This window comes from Talpa europaea, assembly GCF_964194135.1.
Source record: "Talpa europaea genome assembly, chromosome: 13".
Lineage (NCBI taxonomy): Eukaryota > Metazoa > Chordata > Mammalia > Eulipotyphla > Talpidae > Talpa > Talpa europaea.
The window spans coordinates 86,883,785-86,908,130 of NC_140080.1; the positions used below are offsets into that span (position 1 = coordinate 86,883,785).

Genomic DNA, 24,346 nt, shown 5'->3' on the forward strand with positions numbered 1-24,346 from the left:
ACTTTTTTTCCCCCACTCTCAGATTTTCACAAACCTTTCCTAGTAAAGAAAATGGCTGACTCAGAGGGGCTTAGAATCTCTGGTTCATTAACTAATAGTTTAAGTTAAACTTAAAGCTCATTAATTTATTTCTGGTAGTTATAATTTGAGAAATCTCTATACCTCAGATACCAAAATGTTTTAATAAACATATAAGTTACTGCATTCTGAAACATTTGAAATAGTTAGCTTTCCAAGTCCATGTATCAAAATCACTTTCTGTTTGTGTATACATGAGTGCACAAACACTCCTGAATTACCTGAAATAGTTTTGCTCCTCTAAAGAAAGTGGCTTTCAATCAGTGTTACCAGAAACTTAAATCTCTTCTAAAATCACAAGTTGGCCAATTTTCAAATAAATGGAAAGAGAAAATACTTATTTAGAATGACAAAAGTTAAGCTTGGCAAAAGTATGACTTTTATTTACAATTGCATGTATCAAGATTACAATAGAAACACTAATGATACCATCTGAACAAAAGCAATGATTTATTGGTAATGGCAATGAATGGAATATTGACAGTCTCTGGTGAGAATCAAGCAATTATCCAGGAGCTGTAGATCTGATTGCAATGTGGTCTTCCAGTGTCTTCTGTACCTTAATGGCTTTCTCCTTTTTTGCCAACTACCTAGAAAACAAAAATAATTTCATATACACATCTTATTTGGAAATATGGATATTTTCAAAATATTACTAACCGCTAAAAAAAAATTACTAACTGCTAATCATCTTTAAAACCTGGTATTAATTTTTACCCCTGCATCTTTACCGGCATGCAGTGTATTTTCATTGTTGAAGCAAACTGTGACCCTCCCTCCTCTCACAGCCTCAAGAAATTAAAAATAAAACACATGCAGGCTATTTTTGGCTTCCCACACTGTTTTAAGAAAAAGTAATGCAATTTTTCAAAACAAGGTTGACAGTTTAGAGAAGTTAATAAAAAGATGATGCTATATGAGTGAAATATATTTGGCATACTATTTTTAGGCAATTAGAAATCAAATGTCGATCACAAAATCTGGAATTAAAAGGGTATGCTAAACTTATGTCTTCATGCTCAAGTTGACAGGTCTCTAGACTTTTCTCTCAATATGAAGACATGCAATGAAAACAGATTAAAATGACTAATTTTGCCTAATTTCTATTTTTAAAAAACCATGGTTTCTACAAATGTACTACTGAAAATGTAAAGACTAAGTCTTGTTTCTGTCAATGATTAGAAAAATTCCCTACTGGAAGGTTTTTAAAAATGTTCTAGTTGCTATATATGTGGGCAGCACAGAAATGGTAACGAATGACCTTGTTTCTACCAATAATTCTACATGGAAATGATATAAAACTTTGTTTTAATCAAATAATTTAAGTCTAAAGTTTATTATTCAATAGTACATTCTTATGGCAGAAATGCCTCTAAAGAAATCTACTACTTACAAGTGATTAAATATGTATTTGCAATCAAATTTCTATATACATTTATAAATATAATTTAGATCAGTAGAATCAATTTAAATTGATTCTAAATTGCAAGTGTCTATATCAAGCAAAACTCAAAGGTCTTCAGTACATGTTTGGTCTGAAATAAAATATGGTTGGGTCAATGTCATTCAGGAGAGAAGATTATAAAAACCCTTTCCGCTGAATTCCCAATTACATGAAGCCAGAAATACTGTTTTTCCCCTCATAGAAAACCACTTTTACAACTTTAAAAAGCTCTCTCTCTGATCCAAGGAAACCATATATTAGAAAGTTCAGAAAGTCAGAAAGATGTTAAAGAGATAGTCTCCTAAGAGTATGTAGATGAAAGTAAGAAACTCAGATATTAAGAGCCCAGGAGAGTCTTAAGAAAGAAGGTGAGGGGGCAGGATTTATACAAAAATAAATTAAAGCAGATAAACACTGAAAGTGTTATTGATCATTATATATCACCTAGGAACACGCCAAACACAGAGCTATTAATTAAACAAAAGAAAACAAAACCAATATTAAAAATTAAAATTTTAGCAGATGTGACACAGCAGACACAAATCTGCATACTGTTTCACAGGTTGATAACTCTCAACTTTCCAATGTGTATTCTCTGTAAAAAAGAAGAAATTCAGCACTCCAATATGGATGTTCTCGTTGCCAAAATAAAGCTCTTTTATTCATTTTAAAGTCTTTATATAACACCTCAAATACACGTCTAGGTACAGCAAAATTAGGTGTCAAAGATATTTATTCAGTAAAGAGTCCACTGATCTTTGTGTTACTATTTTAACCCAGCTTAACAATCAGTCCGTACTCTCAACCGGCCTTAAGCTCGCTTGGGTAGACAAAACAAGGACAAGCCCACATTAATTAGCAAAAAGACTTTTTGGGCTACAGTTTCAATGAGAAAAAGAAAAACCCGTATCTCTCAACTACAGTCTAATCAATGTAGTATGCTAGTACTACAGTTTAATCAACACATAATTCTAGTATAAATGAACTCAGTATAAAAGAAAGTATTCATCTTTGATTTCCAAAATGATTCTACAGTTACTAAAAAAATAAAGTTAAACTTTACATCATATTAAACATTACCCAACAACTAGCTAAATCTGAAAGCATTTACAACAATATATTTTATTGCAATATTATTTTTCAAAATGTAGTACAATATTAAACGTGAGACAGGAGGAAGTTAAAAAGTCAGGTGAGCAACACAGTGTGGTAATGAAATGAAAGCACCTAGTTGCAAGCCCAAATCAAAAATCAAAACAAAATAAAAGGCCAACTGAGAAACATGATTTGAGTGAGGTTTGATGAAAGAGATGGCTGAGAAAATCTAGGTAACAAGAAGGCTGATCCAGATGACAGAAGCTGGAGAAATCTTGCACCAGCAATGGCGAGAATATGGGAAGGGTGAGAGCAGACAGGTGCTAGCTGAGTAGAGAAGCAAGGAGGGGAGGAGAGTGAGATAAGGTCAATCTTTATATTCATTTTTTTTAAATCTTCTGTTTTTAGTTCATTTGAGTTGGATTAAAAAAGCTGAAAAATAAACAGACAGATATGTTACAAAAATAGCTGATACAGTGAATGCCAGTTTAGAAAGATCTATTTTTATCACAGCAATAATCTGCTCTACTTTTCACATGCACCTCATTCCCTCAAAAGCAAAAGCCCCTACAATTTTGCTCACTTAGTACACTTTTATTTTAATACTTTTGTATTAAAATAAATAATCCATATAAATAGCATATTTTAGCAAAGAAAACATCTACTTCCAATTAAGGTGGCAAGCTTTTTCATGATGCAACACAAAAAATTCATTGACAACAACATATATCCTAAGCGTATATTATAATCTGTGCACCATGCCTCTAAGAGCCAATAAACAGACATGTGGAAGGGGTGTTCTAGCCCAACAAATCTTAAAAGTATAAACATCGAAAGCTGTAACAGCATGCAAGGTAGGCAAAGATCTCTATCCACATCAAAATTCATCAGCATTACCTTAGCTTCTGCCAATTTAATGACATAAGGAGGTGGTCAATGATATTCTGAAAACTAACATTATCTAGATACAACTTATACAACATAAAAATGTGAACTGGAAATGCTAAACTGTATTTTATCATTCACTCAACCATTTTATAGCTCTCTTCACAAAAAGGTATGAAAACTTTCTGCCCTGAGCTAATAAAACACATGCCAAATCTAACCTGAGAAAATTCTAATACTTTTGCTATCCTAAAAACAGTTAAAAAATGACAATTTGGTAAGAGATGATAGAGATAAACCATTCTGGGGTGGGAGAGGGGCCGTTAGAAACAAAGAGGTAGAAACAGATTCTTAGATGGACAATTATTTTACATTAGAAAAACCACAACTGAACGGCAGACTGGGAAGATGGGAAAGACCAAACAGTGGTTATTTTGAGGAAAAAAAGGGAAATAAAATTGCATAAAAGCTCAAGTGAGAAAGTGGAAACCAGGGCTGGATTAATGGTGTGAGGAAATAATAGAGGACTTACAGTAATAAGTTTTATAATGTGATTAAGCTAAAACGAACTACAAAATCCAAGCAAAATCCAATGGAATTTAATTCAAACAGGCAAAGTAACAAAGCAGGCAGCCAAAGTGTCTTTGTTGCTCACACATTTTTTCCAGTACAGCATATTTCATATCATTAAAATGTAGATGTTTAATCTCTGCTTCTTCTGACCTGTCATTATACATATGTCAAACACTTGACATGACAAAGTACACAATTGTTTCTACAGCTTCCAAAAGTTAATTATGCTATGAGACAGGAGAATAGCAGTGGAAAATGACCAGTTGAAATCAAATAGCATACAATTGTGTAAGTTCATCCACTCTTAGGTAATTTTATGAATTTCTCTGTAACTGAATTAAAATCATATCTGTAGATATCACCATAGAATATAGAATAAGAATTCAAACTATTGTTACCTCAGTAAACAGAGAAAATACTGCCTATGCAAAAAAAAAAAAAAAAAAAAAAAAAACAACCCAAAAAGCAAAAAAACCCCACAAAAGTAAGAATTCTCAGGATATCCTTGAATTCTACTTTCCCAAACAGGGATCTAAACTGTTACACCGGGTGCCTCCCGCTCCCGCTCCAGGTGCTGAAAACCCTAGGGAAACTCTTCCACTCTTATAATCACCTCAGGTTCTACCCTGCCTGCTCATGCAGCTCAGAAACACTGTGGTCCCCCCATCTCCTGTGCTGCTGCACATTTATCTGTGCGCAGCAACTGGGCCCTATACCGATAAAGCTCGTGGTAGCACTTACGATCTGTGGTTGCACATTTTAACAGTCACCCGAAGGAACTGTTATCAGTTAGAAGTAATTCCATTCCATGAATGTACGAAATGTCATTCCAAAAAGTCCCAAGGTTTCAAACCCCTAAGGTTTCTTTATAAACCTTACGATTATGTCCTCTTTAAAAAAAAAAAAAATATATATACACACACACACAAACATTTTTCTCATATATGTATTTTTCATATTCTTTGTTGTGTGTATGTGTGTGTGTATGCGAAGCCTGACTATTCACTATAAATTTACTGAAATGTGATCTTTTTAGCACAAACGCAGAGTTTGGAAAGTTATCTCAATGAAGTAAAACAAGTCCTTTCTTTTATCAAAAAGAACTTTAATCATTAAATTATTGAAGTCATTTAAAATTTCATCAAAATCACTGATAATCAAGATCTTAATATCAGCGAAGTACTTACTACTTTCAAGTAATGACATAACTCTTATTTTTCTGTTATTCCTACTTTCTATAACCAAACTATTATTTTTACTTCTTATTTGGATACCATTCACTAATAGACACTATTATCCATAAGACATCTGTATTACAGATTTTTTCAGTTGGATATCTGAAAATCTAAAGGAGAACCTACTATATACATTCATCTTACAAAATTTAATGCCATGATGATTGTGGATCTTTATGAAATTATTTCTTTTCAATAACATTTTTATTCCCCCAAATATCATTTTAAAATACTTACTCGTTTGAAGTCATTCATATTTGTTGCCTGGACTGGAGTACCAATGAAGGTAAAATATGAAATTCTTGTTGTTTCTTCTTCACCTTGATTGGATTGAACAAATATCTACCAAAAAAAAGAAATCACAACACTTTACATTTTCATTTATGATACTTTTTTCCATAAACATTCTTTAAATTTAATAAGCTTCCTTAGACAATAAAAATATGAAGATTAATCCAAACTATTAAGTATATATATATATTACTTGCAGCACAAAGGCATAGTTTGAAGGCTATGTGACAGAGCCAGGACAGCAACCTGAAGCCCTTGTTCTCATCCACGACCCCATGCTCATCCTTGCAGAGGAAGATAGGCCTTTACAGCCTGGGAGGGGCAGATTCTGAGAGGGGTAGCCAAGGCTCTGTTATTCTCATCTTCTCCAGGGATGATAATCTTCTCCAGTTCCTGATAATTTAGTGTGCCAGTATGAGGAGTCATGATTAAACCAGAGAAAGCGAGGGAATGTAAGATGTCTGATGACAATGGGCAGAACACTATTGAAATTTTATTAGTTTTTCACTGAAGAAAATCTTTGAGGTTGTATTCTTTCTAATTTCCATTCAATTTCCCAGAATACTGAAGGAGAAAGTAGCACTAGAAATCAACTAAGGGCCTACCTGGTGGCGCAAGGGATAAGCACAGCACTATGAAGCTATCCACAGTCACTGCAGCATGAGTTTGATCTCCCGGCCGGCCAGGGAGCTACCCACATGGTGTAGCAGACCTCTCCTGCCTCGCCCACTGCTCCCCTCAGCAGTGTATTTCAGTCAGTCTGCCTGTTCTGTTCCTTCTGTCTCTGGTGGATCCTCTCACCTCCCACACCTCTGTCCTATACCCCAGTTCTTGTATGCATAAATAAATAAATCTTTAAAAAGGATCAACTAAAATCATACTATGCCTTGCATATTTTTTAAGCTTAATGCTTTATACTTTCTATTAAAAAACTCCTTTCAGCATGTTAAGAGACAACACCTTTACTCACTGATCCTTTTTCAATATATTAGATTTCTTCTTTCCCCATTTAAAAAAACACAGTATTACTCTAGATGCTATCACTTAAGAACACCACCTCTCTTGGTTTCAACATCATACTCCTTTCTCAGATGGGACTCATCATAGGCAACCATAGATCCACCTCAAATTGAGGTTATCATCAGTTAAAAATTCCAATTCAACAATAAGTAGACTATTAAATCAGGTCTCCATTTATTTATTTGTACAGATCTTTGAATCAAAACACAAATTTACATTTACTGGCTTTAAAATATATTAAGTTGCTTTAATTAGATTTTCTGGTCAAAATTATCATTTTGAAGACACATTATATCAGGATCTCTAGGTAGAAGGGGCTTTTTTCAACAAATGCCTTCCAAATTTGATAAGCAGTGTTCTACTTTAATGTAACCATTTTTTCTTTAATTTCACTGGAAGAGGATATTTCAAATACTGAAAATTCAAAAAAATAATCTTTCATCTTACTACTAAATATATGTATTGTGAAACTCCACTGAAAACCTCCTAAAATGAACACATGCTATAATGTTCTAGTTTACAAAAACCAGACTCGTTCCATTAACAGAAAGAAATCACACTAATTTGTCATAACTGTTCTCAGTGGTCCCTGCTGGTTGCCATTCCTTCTCCAGGTATTCTGCTATTCTACTCATGCCCTCCTACCCCTCTTCTGAAGGACTGGACTGAGCAGGGTTGCATGAGCTGAATTCCAATACTGATGTTCACCAAAGGAATTAGCACTAAGTAGAGCTGAAAATGTAAATTAAGATAATGTGAAGTTATCTTTTTAAAAAGTCATTTTTATTGATATCATGATTACTACACTATTAAATCCTGGAAAAAAGAAACTGGGGGTTACAAATGTATCATTACTTAACACCAGATATAAAGGATAAAGCAAGAATATCTTCAGTTTAAGTACAAATGTTCCAGAGTAAACTTTTAACAAAAGCTGCCAAATATATAATACATGCATATAACATAGTACACTAACAAATTCACCTTCCTCTTAAGGGCACACAGATAAATGTTTTAAAGAAGAAAATTTTAATTGGCTCATTACATATATTTTTACATTATAAAAATTATTTCAAACCACGTCGACAAATAACCACTTTAAAGGATCACATGGATCCTGAAGATAGTATGAATTGTCACCCATAAACCCACTAAATATCGTTGAACGAAATACTACTTACAGTTACACTGTTAACATTCTGAAACTTCACATAACGAAGTGGGACAATACCATCTTCTTTAATATCATCCTCTGTTAGTTCCAGAGCTTGAGTTGGTTCACTTCTTTCTGCCTCTTCAAAATCCATAGATCGGGGTAGATTGATAAAAATTTTTACATATTTAGGACCCTGACCTGTAAACATAGAATAGTAAATACATAAATCACATATAATTCTTCTCTTTATCATTACACTCACACCATACAACACAGACATACATATATACATACCTAGACATACCTATACATATCTTTGTAAACCTCTCTTTTAGAAATTTTAAGAAAGTATTTTTGTAGTCATAGTTTTCCTCTTTTTCAATAGATATTTATCAGTATATACTTGGTCTGCTACTACTACACAAAATAACTAGGGAAACTAGATTAAAACACACACACACACAAATACACATACACAAACATACATATGTATATAGGTGTGTGTGTGTTCATTATAAAGAATTTCTGCTCTCAACTATAAAAGCCATACTGTGATAAATGTAATATTACTGGTAAGAAGGTATAGGGAAGGTCGCAATGGAGTCTTTTTTTTTTTGTAGTTTTTTTTTTTTTTTAAATAGAGGCATGTTTTATTTATTTATTTTATCTGTTTGTTTGTTTTTGTTTATACATGCACTGGGCACAGTCAGAATTCACCAGAGCCAGAGCAGGGAGCAGAGCAGGCAGAAGGACCAAAGTACACTGCTGAGGGGAGCAGCAGGCGGCAGGAGAGGTCTGCGCGCCATGTGGGACCCTCCTCCGGTGGCTGGGGAGCAGCCGGGGATCGAACCGGCGCCGCAGAGGCCGCGGGCAGCTTCGCAACCCAGCGCTCAACCGCTGTGCCATCGGGAGGCCCCGCAATGGAGTCTTACAGTCAGCAAAAAAGTTTCATAAAAGAATTCTTGAACTGGGTCGTGCAGTTGCCAACAACTGTACAGTTTATTATTTAAAAGGCATTTAGGAGGTAAGGGATAAATCATGAAAATTTCTTATTTAATTAAAAAAGAAATGCCAAGTCTGTGCAAAGAAGAGGAAACTTAAAGCTTTTTTTTTTTTTTTGAAAGATTTATTTATTCAAGCATTGGATACAGTCAGAAGCGTGTGAGGGTGAGAGAATTCACCAGAGCCAGAGTAGGGAGCAGAGCAGGGAGCAGAGCAGGCAGCAGGACGAAAGTACACTGCTGAGGGGAGAAGCGGGCAGCAGGAGAGGTCTGCGCGCCATGTGGGACCTTCCTCTGGTGGCTGGGGAGCAGCCGGGGATTGAACTGGCGCTGCAGAGGCTGCGGGCAGCTTCGCAACCCAGCGCTGAACCGCTGTGCCACCGGGGAGGCCCAAGAAGAGGAAACTTAATAGAGCTCACATAGGAAGATCTAGAGCCTTAGTTTTATTATCCATAATAGGAAGATATTTGAAATTAACCTCTCCCATTCTGATACTTAAAAATGTGGTTTTGAATCTAGAGTTTTAAAAAATAGTTTACAAAAAGTGTTTCCTAGTTTTCACTTAAGAAAACTTAGGAGGGAACTTAAATTCTAAAGAAACTTTAGAAATAAGGCTAAAGATTTTGGGGGCACTTTCAGTCCCAAATAATCTCATATAATTTGCCCATTCATTTATATCCATGCTTTGTTATAAAAACAGTTTTACTCTATGCTAAAGCAAGAAAACAGCTACCTGCATTTAATACAAAGTTTGAAACAAGTTCTAACCGGTCTATACAATACAAAGTTAAAGCTACCCATTACTCACCATTATCTGGTCCCTGAAATTTCATTGAATAAAGCTTAACAGGTTGATTGAATGCCACAGTAATAAGTAGCTGTGAAAAAAAAATAAGTCTTATTTTAAAAAGACTCTTGAACACCTTGAATACACACAACAGCTAAACAGAATGAAAATAACAGAAGTAGAAATATTTTAATTCATCTAACAAAAGGAATATAATATGGAAATCAAAATGAGGTAACTTCATTAAATTGACATTTGAAAAACATAATCTCCTAATATTCATATAAGGAATGGCAAAAACAAAATTCAATGGAATAAATTAACTAAAATTACATTTAAGAAACGAAAGTCTTGTCACCTATAATTGGCAATCTGCTTTCCAAAAAAGTCAAACTCAAACCCCCCAATTAAATTTAACTTTATGTTTTAGTACATATGTTTAATGTTTTCTAGGTCTACCTGCCAAGTATCTATCCATGTCACTTACCAACTGGGAGACAATGTGAGGTTATATGGATAGACTAGTCCTCAAGTGAACTGTAATCCCAAACTCAAGAGAATAGGACTCTTAGAGCGTTATGCTAAAATCTCCAAACCTCCATCCTAAACTTACATGGGAAACTGATTTTGGAAGGTCACATTAGGGAAGTAGGATACAAAATATTGTCAGAAATGCTTCTCTTTCAAAAACTAATTCATTCACTCAATCTTCTTTTCAGCTCAAATTATGTCTGATACAGGTACGTGTATTTCTATCCTGGGAGCGCTAGTTCAGGGAAGCTGTAACTGGAGTCTTGCTGATATGCATCATGACATATAGAACATTTACAAGGAACACAATGGGAACACACCTTCAAAGCTACAGAGTAAAGTAGCTCTGACTGGAGAGAAAGATGGGGTGTGGATTTATGATTTCGGAATCACTGTGGTGTGTTTGCCTAAACACATAAAATGGCCAGATTATTGCCCTTGGTTAGATAAGTGCCTTTTAATACTTGACCTATAACAGTGTGTCGAAAAATTATAAGCATGACACACTCAGGGACTTGAACCACAGGTGAACAGATGAAGTAGGAATGCCAAATTGATGAAGTCAGTGGGAATCTGACACTCTGTTCCTAAAGTCAGTGAAGAATCATTTATTTCTTCTAAGAAAGACAAACAGGATCAAATTTATATTTTAGAAAAGAAACTTTTGTAAACATGTGGAAAATAAATTGGAATGGGGACAAAGCAAACAACAAACAAAGTAAATTCAAGAAATTAACAGTCAAGATGAAGTAAGTCTGGTCAAGCAATACTGCACCACTTCCTCTGTGACAACAGAGAGGAGCACACAACTTCACTTCTAGGAGTGAGGACTAGAAATTTAGGGAGTGCTCATCTAATTGGTCCCATCTTCTCAAAGACAAGCTCATCTAGGTGGGTAAAAGTGTGGAAGGCAGGTCAAGAAGAACAAAGGACCCAAGAGTGGTGAAGGCTACACTTAGCAGTGGGGCCGATCTAGAGTTCCACTGTTCTCCCCAGTACACTGGCTGCTGACAAAGAACAAAGAAAGGAGGTGCGTCCACATGGATAAAAGACAAGCAATCAAAGAAATGGAAAGAAGTGGTAATCTGGGAAGGAGAGCCATAAAACCATGAAATGAAACACAATAAAGAAACAAGAATGGGCACAGAAAATGATACTGCCTACAATTCTTAAATTAAGCATTCAAATACCTGTTCATCACAATCAGATTCCAAGAAGGTCATATCTTTTCGTAAACAGTTGTCAAATCCATGCTCATCGCTTTCATTAAGACATTCACAGCCAGCTTTGTTAATAAAAGGCATTAAATCCATCTGAAAAAAATTAAATCAATTCCTTAGCTAAAATATTTAGATTTAGCATAAAAACTTAATAATTTAAATATGTGATTCTCTGTAGATTAGGCGATTTTAAAGAAAACCTCTATTTCTTTTAAAATAGTTACTAAAACTTTCACAACAATCTTTTCAATTGAATTCTGACTGAGATCTACCACTGATTATTATTATTTTTTTAAAGAATCATTTATTTATACAAGAACTGGGCTACAGGCCAGATGTGCAGGAGGGTGAGAGGATTCAACAGAGACAGAGCGGGGAACAGAACAGGCAGACTGGGCCTCCCCTGGTGACGCAGTGGTTGAGTGCTGGGCTGCGAAGCTGCCCACAGCCTCTGCAGCACCAGTTTGATCCCCGGCCACTGGCAAGGGTCCCACATTGCGCACAGACCTCTCCTGCTGCGCCCGCTGCTCCCCTCAGCAGTGTGTTCCGTCAGTCTGCCTGTTCTGTTCCCCGCTCTAGCTCTGGTGAATTCTCTCACCCTCCTGCGCTTCTGACTGTACCCAGTGCTTGTATAAATGAAGAAATCTTAAAAAAAAAAAAAAAAGAATAGGCAGCCTGAAATACATTGCTGAGGGGAGCAGCGGGGCAAGACAGGAGAGGTCTGCTGCCCCATGTGGGTCATCTCCCTGGCCGGCCAGGATTGAACCCACGCTGCAGAGGCTGCAGACAGCTTCATAGTGCGGTGCTGAACTGCCTGCGCCACCAGAGAGGTCCAATACCACTAATTATTAAAGCCAAATCTAGGCTGGGCCTACTCAACAAGCTATCAGAAACCAAATCTTTAACACTAAGATAATAAAATGTTAACTCACACCTTTTAAAAAGTGTATAGCTGTAAGCAGTAGGAAACATGCAATTTAAATATCTGCTGAGATCCAAGAAAGGCTATTTCCCTCTTCCAATGGCCATGGTGTCTTTAAACCTTTATCCATGAAGTGCTTAGATTTAAGATGAACAGCAAGTAAGGGCTTAAACTTTATGTTGGAAAATTTCAAAAACATACATAAATAGACTAATACAGTAAACCTCATGGACCCATCTCCCAACCAGAAAAATAATCAACTCAAGGCCACTCTTGTTTCTTCTTTACCACCACCCTCCCAACAAGTTCCTGACGCATCTCCTGATTACTTTCAAGTAAATCTCAGGCATTTTCTCCATTTCATTCATAAATATTTCCATGTATATTTCTAAGAAATTCATTTAAAAATGAACCCTCAGTATAACCATAACCAAATCTATGAACATTTCCTTATCAAAACTCAGTGTTCAAATTTCCTCTACTGCCTCATAAATGTTTTACAGGTGAATTATTAGACCTTTAATAATGATCAAAAAAAGGACAAATACTGAATTTAGTTAATGTGTCTCTAAAATTTCTTTTAATCTATGGTCATTTTGTCTATACATTTATTTTTTCTGGACTTTGCTGACTACTTCCCTGTGGTATTATCATATTCCTGAGTCGGTTCAAAACCTTCATACTTTCAGCACAACACCAGAGTTGCAGTACAGTAGTCCTGCTTCTAACTTCAGTGGAGATGGGTAGTGTTTCCCATGAAGATTTTATTGAATGCTTTATATGTAAATGAGTGTTAAATTTTGTCCATGCTTTTTATGCACACTAGAGATCATGAATTTTCTTCTATGAATTGTTACATTTAGTTTAGCTTTTATTTAACATCCATACCAATATTTCTAACTGGAACTGGTCAGTAGTTATCTTTTTTGGTGCAAATCTTGTTGATTTTGGGATCAAGGTCACACTTCAAAAGAAAATATGGCAGTTTTGTCTCTTTTTATATTGCCTTAAGTACTTACAGTAACACCAGACTGTCTGATCTTTAATAATTCGCCAGAATCTCCCTGTAACAACATCATCTTGACTTTTACTATTTTCTGTATTTCCTGTATGGTGATTGCTCTATTAGGTGGTCTGTTTCTAGTGGAGTTGATTTTGATAAATTGTGGTTTTAAGGAAAAGTACCCATTTCATATACTAAACAAGGACAATTTTCAAAATTTACCAAGTATTTAGATTATCAGTTTTATATGCTCATCTTTCTATCTTTGCATGTTCACCTATCTAGAGTCTTCACATTCTTTTTAATCCAGGACATTAATGTATATGTATATACAATTCTAGAAGGCTAAAACACACTATTTTACATGTTAAATAAATTCCAATATGGTAATAATCCATTAGAGTAGACCTCTACTTATTCATGGAGTAGACTAAATGCTTTCAAAGCCAAAATTACACAAAGTTACTTTGTATTACATTAAACATTACATTAAACATTACATTAAATATATTCAGGGTAAAATGTTATAGCCAATTCAAAAAAGGGAGGAGGATAAAAAGGAACATTGCTGAACAAAGTTCTATTATGGTACAGTTATTCTGAATGTCATCAGTATTTGCCCTAAAAGGACAGTATTGACAAAATCTTTAAAATGTTTATATCTTCCATTCTACCAAGATGCCTAGTACTGCATCTAGGATTAGGATCCAGGCATGACGACAACACTGTTGAAAATAAACTAAATAGGGGAATTATTTAAAATATTAAATTTTTTGGACCTTCCCGGTAGCGCAGCGGTTGAGCGCTGTGCTGAGAAGCTGCCTGCAGCCTCTGCAGCGCTGCTTCAATCCCCAGCTGCCGGGCGAGGGTCCCACATGGCACACAAACCTCTCCTGCCACGCCCGCTGCTCCCCTCAGCAGTGTATTTCATCAGTCTGCCTGTTCTGCTCCCTGCTCTGTCTCTGGTGAATTTTCTCACCCTCCCGCGCTTCTGACTGTACCCAGTGCTTGTATAAATAAATAAATTTTAAAAATAAAATAAAATACTAAATTTTAAAATAATTATTAAACTTTCATTTATTATGAGCACACAAAACGTATAACATTCAACCGGATATATTATCTAGGGCAAGATTGCCATTATATTATATATATGACATAGTTACAAACTGTCATATTCTGAAAATATATAATGGAAAATAAATATCACTCCCTATATAATCAACTTGCCAACAATAAGGAAAGAATAAGAAAACAATCAGACAAATCCAGATTGTGGGACAGTCTATAAGACAGATGGTCTAGACCTGCACTGTTCAATAAGATAGCCATTAGCCAAATGTGGTGATTTAAAATTAAATTAATTAAAAGTAGATACATTTAAAAATTCAGTTCCTCAGTTTCACTTGACATATAACAAATGCTCAACAGCCACATGTGCCTGGTGGCTACCATATTAGATTGATGTTGCCTTTCACAATAACTTTATAACAAAAAAAAAATAAGAAATTTGTAAAAAGAGAAATGTTTGTATGCAACATTTACCAATTTGCATAAACAAATCAGCTACTATGAAGTGCTACTCCAGAATTTTACTTCCTTCCTGAATAACTCTCAAATGATAAATATACTTACTGCATTATAACTATTCACATTACATCATTTTCAAAAAAATTTTCCCTAAGTCTTCAAGTTATTATTCAGAGTAATTTGCTCTTAAAGCTCAGAAAAACACATTCAATACTAAAGTCACATTTGATTCTAAAACAAAATCAGTAACTAGCTTTTTTAAAGTAGAGCGCCAGAAAGAAGGGAATACTTTTAAAGAGGGAAAAGAAGTGGCAGGAAAGGGATTCAGTATATAATGATACCACATTAAAACTTACAAGTCATTTTATTCGAATGTCAAAAAGTAAAAAAATTCTTCAATGCACATCTCTTCACTACTTGGGGGGGGAAAATATAAAACTAATGTTTAAAATTGGCTATAATAGGGCCTCCCCGGTGGCGCAGCGGTTGAGCGCTGGGTTGCGAAGCTGCCCGCGGCCTCTGCGGCGCCGGTTCGATCCCCGGCTGCTCCCCGGCCACCTGAGGAGGGTCCCACATGGCGCGCAGACCTCTCCTGCCGCCCGCTGCTCCCCTCAGCAGTGTACTTCGGTCCTCCTGCCTGTTCTGCTCCCCGCTCTGGCTCTGGTGAATTCTCTCACCCTCCCGCGCTTCTGACTGTACCCAGTGCATGTATAAACAAAACAAACAAACAAACCAGCAAACAAATAAATAAAGCATGCCTCTATAAAAAAAATTAAAAAAAAAAATAAAATTGGCTATAATAATAGTTCAGAAAGAGTATTTTTAAGTAAACATAGCAAAGTAGCAGAAAAAAATTTAGGAAAAATATTTATGATGGAGCCTTAGGTATAATACATATTCATAAGCAAAACCCAATCGTCAGTTAATGATTTTACTTTTAAAGTCCTTATCTGAAAGTTTTCTAAACTAGTAGAATATAAAACATGAAAACAGGGTCAATTTCATTTTAATCAAATAATGACAAATGCAAGATAACATGATTTTACATTTAAGTCTACGTACATAGCCTTTTGGAATATCTGTATCCTCGTTGCTTCCAGGGTCATTTTCTAAATGCTGCTTGATTTTTTCTTCTAATCCCACAGCATCTGCTCCTTGATACTGATCAATTCTCACTTTGTTTCGAAAAAACAAAAATGTAGGTGTTGCTGATATATTGTTGGTAGCAGCTGTTCCCTAGAATTGGCAAGTTAGATGGCATTAGGAATTAAAACTAACCTTAAAACACTCTGAATATACACTCTGTATCTCAGTGGAAGTTAAATATCACAAGCATGGATGAAAAACATATAAAACAATTTTCCCCGATTAATGTTAAAGAAAAAGCAGTATTATTCCTAAAGTGCAAAACTGTTATTACTCTTAAATCCATAAAGAAGAACACTATACCATATAGCTCTCTTATAAGAACATACTGTTTCTCAAATGAGTAACCAAAAAGGGCATTTATCTGTCAGTATAAACCGCTGCTACTAGGAAAAAGTAAAACACATCAGCATATCTGTCTAAAAAGGAGGTAAGGTCCTTTGCATTGCAATCACACTTAATTCCACTCATAGAAATGACTTCTGGTCTCCCAACAAATAGATTCCAACAGTTATCTTTTGAAATTCTACTCCAACTGCAGAATATGATAAGACTAACTACTGAATGAAAATTAATTCATTATCACTCATTCATGTTTTAAACTTCACATGAGAAATGTAAAGCCAATGTGTCACCTTGCATATTCAAATACTGTGAAGAGAAACCATTATATTTTTAAAGAAAAAAGCATAAAGTTTAAGAGATGTCTTCTCTAAGCCTCATAAATTTTGAGAGAAAAAAAAAAAACACGGTTGACCTTTTAGAATATTGCTATATGTAAGAAGTATAATGTAAAAGATAAATATGAGCAATTTAAGTAATTTAAAATTTTCCAGTACCCACAATAAAAAAATAAAGAGAAACGAGTAAAATGGGTTTTCGTGATATATTTTTAGTGAATATAATATATGCATCTTTAACATATAGTCAATGAGATATTTTACTTTCTTGCTTTTACAGTAAGATTCAAAATTTTACACTTTCAGTACATATCAATTTTAACTGAATGTACTACAAGTACTCAATTACCACATGTAGCTAGCACAACACATAAAGAAGACAGCAATTCCAGATGACAAATAATAAAAATACTTCAAATAAGAGCCAGTTCTGCAGTCTAGTAAAACGTGACATTAAGTACTGAATAATAAAGATATAAAACAGTTTAAACCAAATCCCCAAACTACTAACTGTATAACACTTTAAAATTTTTTTTCACACTGAAATACACCAAAGGTAAAAATCTCACATTAACCCTCACCCCCACACCCACAGAAAAGAGTAGTTACAGAGGTGTTCTTTAGTCAGAACTAACGATCATATTTTCAGTGTCAGAAGTCTCTTCAAATTTTTTCCAAACAACTCCCCCATATTTCTACACATGCAAATGCAAAACTGTCACACAGTCATTCAAACTAATCAGGGCAACCTACCTACAACACTGGCTCAATCAACAGTAATCAAGACTAACGTTTCTACTGATATGCAGCTTTGAAGCTAAGATTACAAATGGATCGATTCAAATCAAACTATAACCAAAAATTCTCTGCCCTAGCTTTGTAATCAGTCAATGCCTTTGTAATAGAAGATATGATTCCAGACTTGCAAAAGATAATCAAAGTAATGTAAAACACAGAACTGCAGGTGACCTATTAAGTATAACAACACAGTATTAGTTCCGTATCAGAAGGATGTTAATATAAACAAGCAATTAATATTGGACTGTCCTTCCTAACTAAGAAAGTAATGACATTTTTTTTAAATTTTATAAATATATTTTACATCATTCTTCATTTTTGTACAATGTATGCTTTCTCCTCTCAGGTGTAGCCCCCAGGAAATTCCCACCACCAATTCACCGGTGTCACGTCAACATAACATTTTGCTATTTTCAAAGGAGTACTATGCACATAGAGAGATAAGTGAAGGATAACATTAATGTCAAATTTCAAACTGAACTGTGAATTATTATTTTTTTTAAAGTATACCTTTCACTTACCTGACACTGATGTACATCTACTTCCAAGAAGACTGCCTGTGGATACTTATTACTCATAGAACTGAATGCTGGGGCAATCCTTAGACATGGTCCGCACCTGTGAGAAAGGTAAAAGAGATATTTGGAAAATTCACTATTTTTAAGCTACCAATTCTCCTCAATGTTATCTTTAGAGTTGACATAAAATCCCAGCAGATTTCCTTGTAAAAGTTAACAAATTAAACTTTAAAATTTATAGGAAAATAGGGCCTTCCTAGTGGCACAAGGGGTTAAGCACCACACTATGAAGCAATCTGCAGCCTCTGCAGCAAGAGTTAGATCCCCCCGGCTGGCCTGGGAGCAACTCACATGGCTCAGCAGACTCTCCTGTCTCGCCTGCTGCTCCCCTCAGCAGTGTATTTCAGTCAATCTGCCAGTTCTGTGCCCCACTCTGTCTCTGAATCCTCTCATGCCCCGCATCTCTGGCCTGTATCCCAGCTATTGTATGCATGAATAAATAAATCTTTAAAAAAAATAAAACCCACTGCTCCCCTCAGCATTGTATTTCAGTAGCTCCGCCTGTTCTGCTCCCCACTCTGTCTCTACTGAATCCTCACACCCTCCCTGCCCCACCTCCCCGCACCGCTGGCCTACACCCCAACTCTTATATGCATAAATAAAATTTTTAAAAATAATATACTAAGACTAACCCAAGCCATTGTGAGGTTAAAGCTGAAAAATTACATTACTAGATATTAAGAACTACCACAAAGTTTTATGCAAGATCACAAATAAATATAAAAAAGATAAAGTCCAGAAAAAGATGAATCCCATACACAGTAACCTGACATGAAATCACAAGAGTGTAGTGAGTTAAGATAATCTCTTCAATAAATACTGCTGAGTCAACAAGATATCCACATTGCAGGTGGTGGGGGTTTGAATCTTGACCCCTACCTCACACCACACTAAAACCAATTCCAGACACATTTTATTTTTTTTATTTTTTTTTTTTAATAGAGGCATGTTTATTTATTTATTTATTTGTTTGTTTATACATGCACTGGGTACAGTCAGAAGCGCGGGAGGGCGAGAGAATTCACCAGAGCCAGAGCGGGGAGCAGAGCTCAATCGCTGTGCCACCGGGGAGGCCCCCAGACAGATTTTAAATCTAAATAACAAGGATGAAACAATAAGCATTCTAGGAAAAAAACAGTGAATACTTTCAAAACCTAGGAGAGTAAGACAGTATTTCTTAAAACACAGAAAAAAAAAGGAAAGAAAAAGGCACTAAAGAGAAAAAAGGAAAGAAAACTGATATCTTGTCATGAGTCCCTTAAAGACATTAGGGTTAAGTATGGACCCCTATATGGTGATGGTCCCAATGGTTTGTACCACAAAACCTAGGTGTGTAGTAGCTTTACCATGTAGGTTTGTGTAATCACATTCTGTGATGTGTGACAAGTCACCTAACAACACATTTCCCAGAATGTATCCCTATGTTAAGCAACACACAACTGTACTGGAATATTATTGACAAACTGGAAAATATTAACAAATCTTATTCATAAACATGCCACTTAAAAGATGAAAAGATAACTACGGGCAAGCAACAAATATTTGTAAAACATACCAAAGTACTTACATCTCCACTATGTAAAGACTCCTACAAATCAGAGTGAGATGGAACAGGAAAGAACAGAGTGATATGGAATGGGAAAAAGTTGTGAATTCTTGAGCAAGTGACTTGACAAATGGAATTATCTAAACAGTCAATAAATATGAAAAAGTATCTATTTGTCAAATTAAAAAAACAGGGAAAGGCAAATTTAAATTACTCTCACTAAAATAGCTAAAACAAGGAAGAAAGAAGTACTACCAAGAATATGGAGTAAAAATGAACTATTCAGGTGCAAAGTGGTATAACCACTTTGGAAGAGAAAGAAACTGGCAGTATCTACTAAAGCAAGATATATACCTAATTTGGTCTGTTTCTGGGATACAAACACACACACACACACACACACACACACACACACACTCATCTTTGAACACTTTTAAAAAATATTGAGAGTAGCAATGTATCTATTAACCAAAACCTGGAGTATACCCAAATTCTGATCAATAACAGAATGAGAGACCTAATTATAGTTATTCACAAAGTGGAATACTAAATAATAAAGAAAATGACTGATCTAATGCAAAAGCATGAATGACCTTTATAAATAATACTGAGGAAAGAAGTATACTCTATGATTCCATTCATATAGAGTTAAAAACAAATCAATGATATTGTAAAACAGGGCAGTGGCTACCTTTGTGAGATTACTAACAGGATGGGGGGGCCTTAGGGAAGTTTCCTGTTTGTCCAGGAACTGACTATACCACAAGCACACATGCAGTTTGTGAAAATGCATTAAGCTATACGTTTATAACTGTGCACTATGTATACATGTTGCAGTTCAATAAAAGTTCATAAAAAATGAGAACAATCTTGGCTTTAGCAGATAGGTACACAAGAAAAAGCAAATTCTAAAACCCAAATGTTTGAATTCACAAATATTTAAACTCAAGCTGTAATTGTGTCTTTATTTTCAACATTTTAGCCAGCATTTTTTACCCAGTGTCAACCTTAATAAGCCTCACACCAAAAAGCTAAGAAAATAACTAGCAAATCCTTAGATAATAAGTTAAAGTGTATCTGAAAGACTGTTGGATCTAACAATCCTCAAATAAGCCCTGAGACACAATTAAAAAGAAACAAAATATTCACAGTTGACTAAGCCTATGCTTAGTTTAGCAGAATACTTCCAGATATTAATAAGTCTTTTTTTAAAAAAGATTTATTTATTTATTTATTTATTTATTTATTTATTTATGCAAGCACTGGTACAGTCAGAAACACAGGAGGGTGAGAATTCACCACAGCCAGGGTGGGGAACAGAATAGGCAGACTGAAGAAATACACTGCTGAGGGGAGCAGCGGGCATGGCAGGAGAGGTCTGTCACGCCATGTGGGACCTTCGCTGGTGGCCAGGGATCGAACCAGCGCTGCGGAGGCTGCAGGCAGCTTCACAGCCCGGTGTTCATAAACATTATGAATGAGAAAACAAATTGGTTCTTTTTAAAGAACCATTTGGACAGGGGCCTCTCCAGTGGTGCAGCGGTTGAGCGCCGGGTTGCAAAGCTGCCTGCAGCCTCTGCAGTGCCAGTTCAATTCCCGGTTCAATTCCCGGCCGCCGGGCGAGGGTCCCACATAGCACGCAGACCTCTCCTGCCTCCCGCTGCTCCCCTCAGCAGTGTACTTCATCACTCTGCCTGTTCTGCTCTCCGCTCTGGTGAATTCTCTCACTCTCCCGCACTTCTGACTGTACCCAGTGCTTGCATAAATAAATAAATAAATCTTAAAAATAAATACAGAACCACTTGGACATTATGTATTAATTTTAAATAAATACAATCCAAACTTCAACAACCTCACTTCGAAAAGTCCACCCTATCTTAACACTCAATTTCATAATAATACATACAAGGAAGTTCAATGTAATGTTTGTAAGAGTAAAAATTTAGAAACAATCTACATGGTGATCAAAATCAGTAAGAACAGCATGACAATGAATAGGAATATTCTAAATGAACAAAAACAAATGAGTGGAAGTACCTGCTTACAGGTACTGTGATGATCCAGATGGAAGTACTCTGGGCCAGTGGGGCTAATATTAAGGTAGGGAGAGGAGTATGTGCAATACTGAGAATGAGTCTCCCACCCCTAAAAGTACTGGGTGCTCTGTTGGCAAGGGTGTGGAGAAAAAGGAACTCTTCTGCACTGTTCGTGGGAGTGCAAACTGGTCCAACCACTATGGAGAGCTGTGTGGAGATTTCTGGACCTACTAAACATAGAGCTTCCATAGGATCCAGCAATTCCACTCCTAGGTATTTACCCAAAGGAAACAGAAACATCAATTCCAAAGAGCACCTGCACCCCTATGTTTATAGTAGCACTGTTTACAATAGCTAAGCTTTAGAAACAGCCCAAATGCCCAAAAATAGATGACTGGATCAAGAAGATGTGGTACATATACACCATGGAATATTACTCAGCATTCAAACAAGATAAACACATGCAATTTGCAGCAACATGGATGGCGCTGGAAGGGATCATGCTCAGCGAAATAAGCCAGAAAGAAAAAGAAAAATACCGGATGGTCTCACTCATAGCAGGAATCTAGAAAACTTAAATAAGGGACCAGGAAAATGAATATAAGAAAGTGAAAATCAAAATCAACAAAAAACTATGAACCAGAGATACTTTTTGGGGGGTGGGGGCGGGAGGGGAGGGATTGGGGTCAGAATGGGGGGGGGTTGCAATTGTATGGGGAATATAAAAATAAAATTTATTATTTAAAAAAAATAAAGTGGGAACAAAGTAATAATTTACAATTATTTGCCAGGCAAATCTGAATGTTTGTTTCCTTAAAATCTTCTAAATGGACAAAAAAAAAGTACCGGGTGCTCAAGTTTAATTTTATTAACTTTAATGTTCTTGAAATAAACCTGAAAGGGAGTCTGTCTGTAGCTGGAATTTTTTCTTCTTTGCTGAAGGTTCTATTTCTGTTCCTACTCTTTGCTACCTAGGACAGATATGAACTAACACAATCTCTACATTATATTGATGTCACTGTACTATGCACCAATCATGTATCACTTAGCACTAACCTAACAGTGTATCTGCCTGTTGTTAAAGATCACTAAGCAGACTGTACCAAAATAATGGTTGAGGGCCTCCTGGTGTGGCAAGAGGTTGAGTCTCAGCACTATGAAGTTATCTATGCACAGCCACTGCAGCACAAGTTTGATCCACAGCTAGGGAGCTACCCACATGGCGCAGCAGACCTCTGTTTTGCCCTCACTCCACTCAGCAGTATATTTCAGTGGATCTGCCTGTTTTGCTCCCACTCTGTCTTTGGTGAATCCTCTCCCCCCTCCAACCCTCCCCCTATATCTCTGGCCTACACCCCAGCTCTTGTATGCACAAATAAATAAAATAAATCTTTAAAAAAAAAGGTTGATTTGCAAATAACTGTTCTCTTTCAAAATTTAACCTAATTTAGAGTCTTTGCTGAATTTTAGTTATACATCATAAATTAGAACTTCAAAATAAGAGAACACTGCAGCACAAATATACACAAACACACTATAAACAGCATACTCACACTATAATCACTCAAATGAACTGATTGGTTAATTTACTTAAGATATTTGCCTTGTTTAATATAGCATTCAGGAGTAAAATTTTTCTATAAGCTAAATTCATGAAAAGTCACCTGATTTCTCAGAATAAACAGAGAGGGGGTAGATTCTCCTAGGACTTTCCCATCTATAAAATACTATCCCCAATTATGCCTGAATTTCAGGATCACACTTCTTTTTCTTGCACAGACCCTGATTCACAGTCCTTAGTACACGATCATAGGACCTTTGAACTTGTTAAAAAAAACAACCAGAGGCCATCTAGACCAGAGATTTGAAAAGAAAAAAACAGAATTTATCTACCCTTGTACCTTTTTTTGACTGAAAGCTAATCTGCTTTAGTACAATATGCAAAATGGATCTGTAAGGATCCTGAGTTACATCTTTTGAAAGAGAATACAGCAGACATTCTCCAGTTTTCTGCAATACATTAAGAACCAAACACACAAAACTAAAACTTTAAAGTTGCTCTAACCTAACAAAATTATTTGGTTTAAGTGAGAAATAAAGTCTAGGAAAGTTGAATGATTTGCCCACAATACTCCAGAGAATAGCAGGATCACAACTAGCAGCAGTTAATTTCTTAATCCAATCCAAGATCAGCCGCCTTTGAAAGATTCTACCAGATTCTTCTTAATAAGATTTTTCTTAGCAGTTGGAATATAAATAAATTCTATTTCATGAGCGTGCTGATCTGTCCTACTTGTTAAAGTAGTCAATGTTGTATCTTGAGCAATAACTCGTGTAAACATATTCTGCTTGTAAATGGATAAGGAAAATATGCTCTCTCAAGATGTAATTAAAAAGTTTATTTTCTGTAGGGCATAACTTTAAAACAGATAATTTCTAAATGTGTTATATTAACTAATGGCAGACATATTCACAATTGGTCTACTTAATAACAAAATAATCAGCACTCATTGAACATTTACTATGTTATGCAATTTACAAAACCCATAAACTCTTGTCAACTCATTTAAGCTTTACAATTCCTCATTTTAAAGACAACAGCAATGAAATATAGAGCTAGAATTTGGGGGGGGGGGGGAAAGATCGAACTTTCGGGCCACCCTGGTGGCGTAAGGGGTTGAACACAGAACTATTAAGCAGTCCACAGCCTCTGCAGCACCAGTTTGACCCCTGGCCAGCCAAGGAGCAAACCACATGGCGCAGCAGACCTCTCCTGTCTCGCCCGCTGCTC

General features: G+C 35.8%; 1 protein-coding gene across 1 annotated transcript in view; it reads right to left on the reverse strand.

Annotated features, from left to right (window-relative positions):
• Nucleotides 1-594: 594 nt before the first annotated feature.
• The window catches only part of TXNL1 (thioredoxin like 1), a gene marked incomplete at its 5' end in the record, with an annotated part of 29,248 nt that continues 5,496 nt past the window's right edge, over nucleotides 595-24,346 (reverse strand). The window contains 7 exons of the mRNA XM_084252437.1: nucleotides 595-668; nucleotides 5,548-5,652; nucleotides 7,803-7,975; nucleotides 9,587-9,656; nucleotides 11,287-11,409; nucleotides 15,834-16,007; nucleotides 17,917-18,013. Coding sequence (XP_084108563.1) covers nucleotides 639-668; nucleotides 5,548-5,652; nucleotides 7,803-7,975; nucleotides 9,587-9,656; nucleotides 11,287-11,409; nucleotides 15,834-16,007; nucleotides 17,917-18,013 — 772 coding nt within the window. The 3' untranslated portion in view covers nucleotides 595-638. The remainder of the gene's footprint in view (nucleotides 669-5,547; nucleotides 5,653-7,802; nucleotides 7,976-9,586; nucleotides 9,657-11,286; nucleotides 11,410-15,833; nucleotides 16,008-17,916; nucleotides 18,014-24,346) is intronic.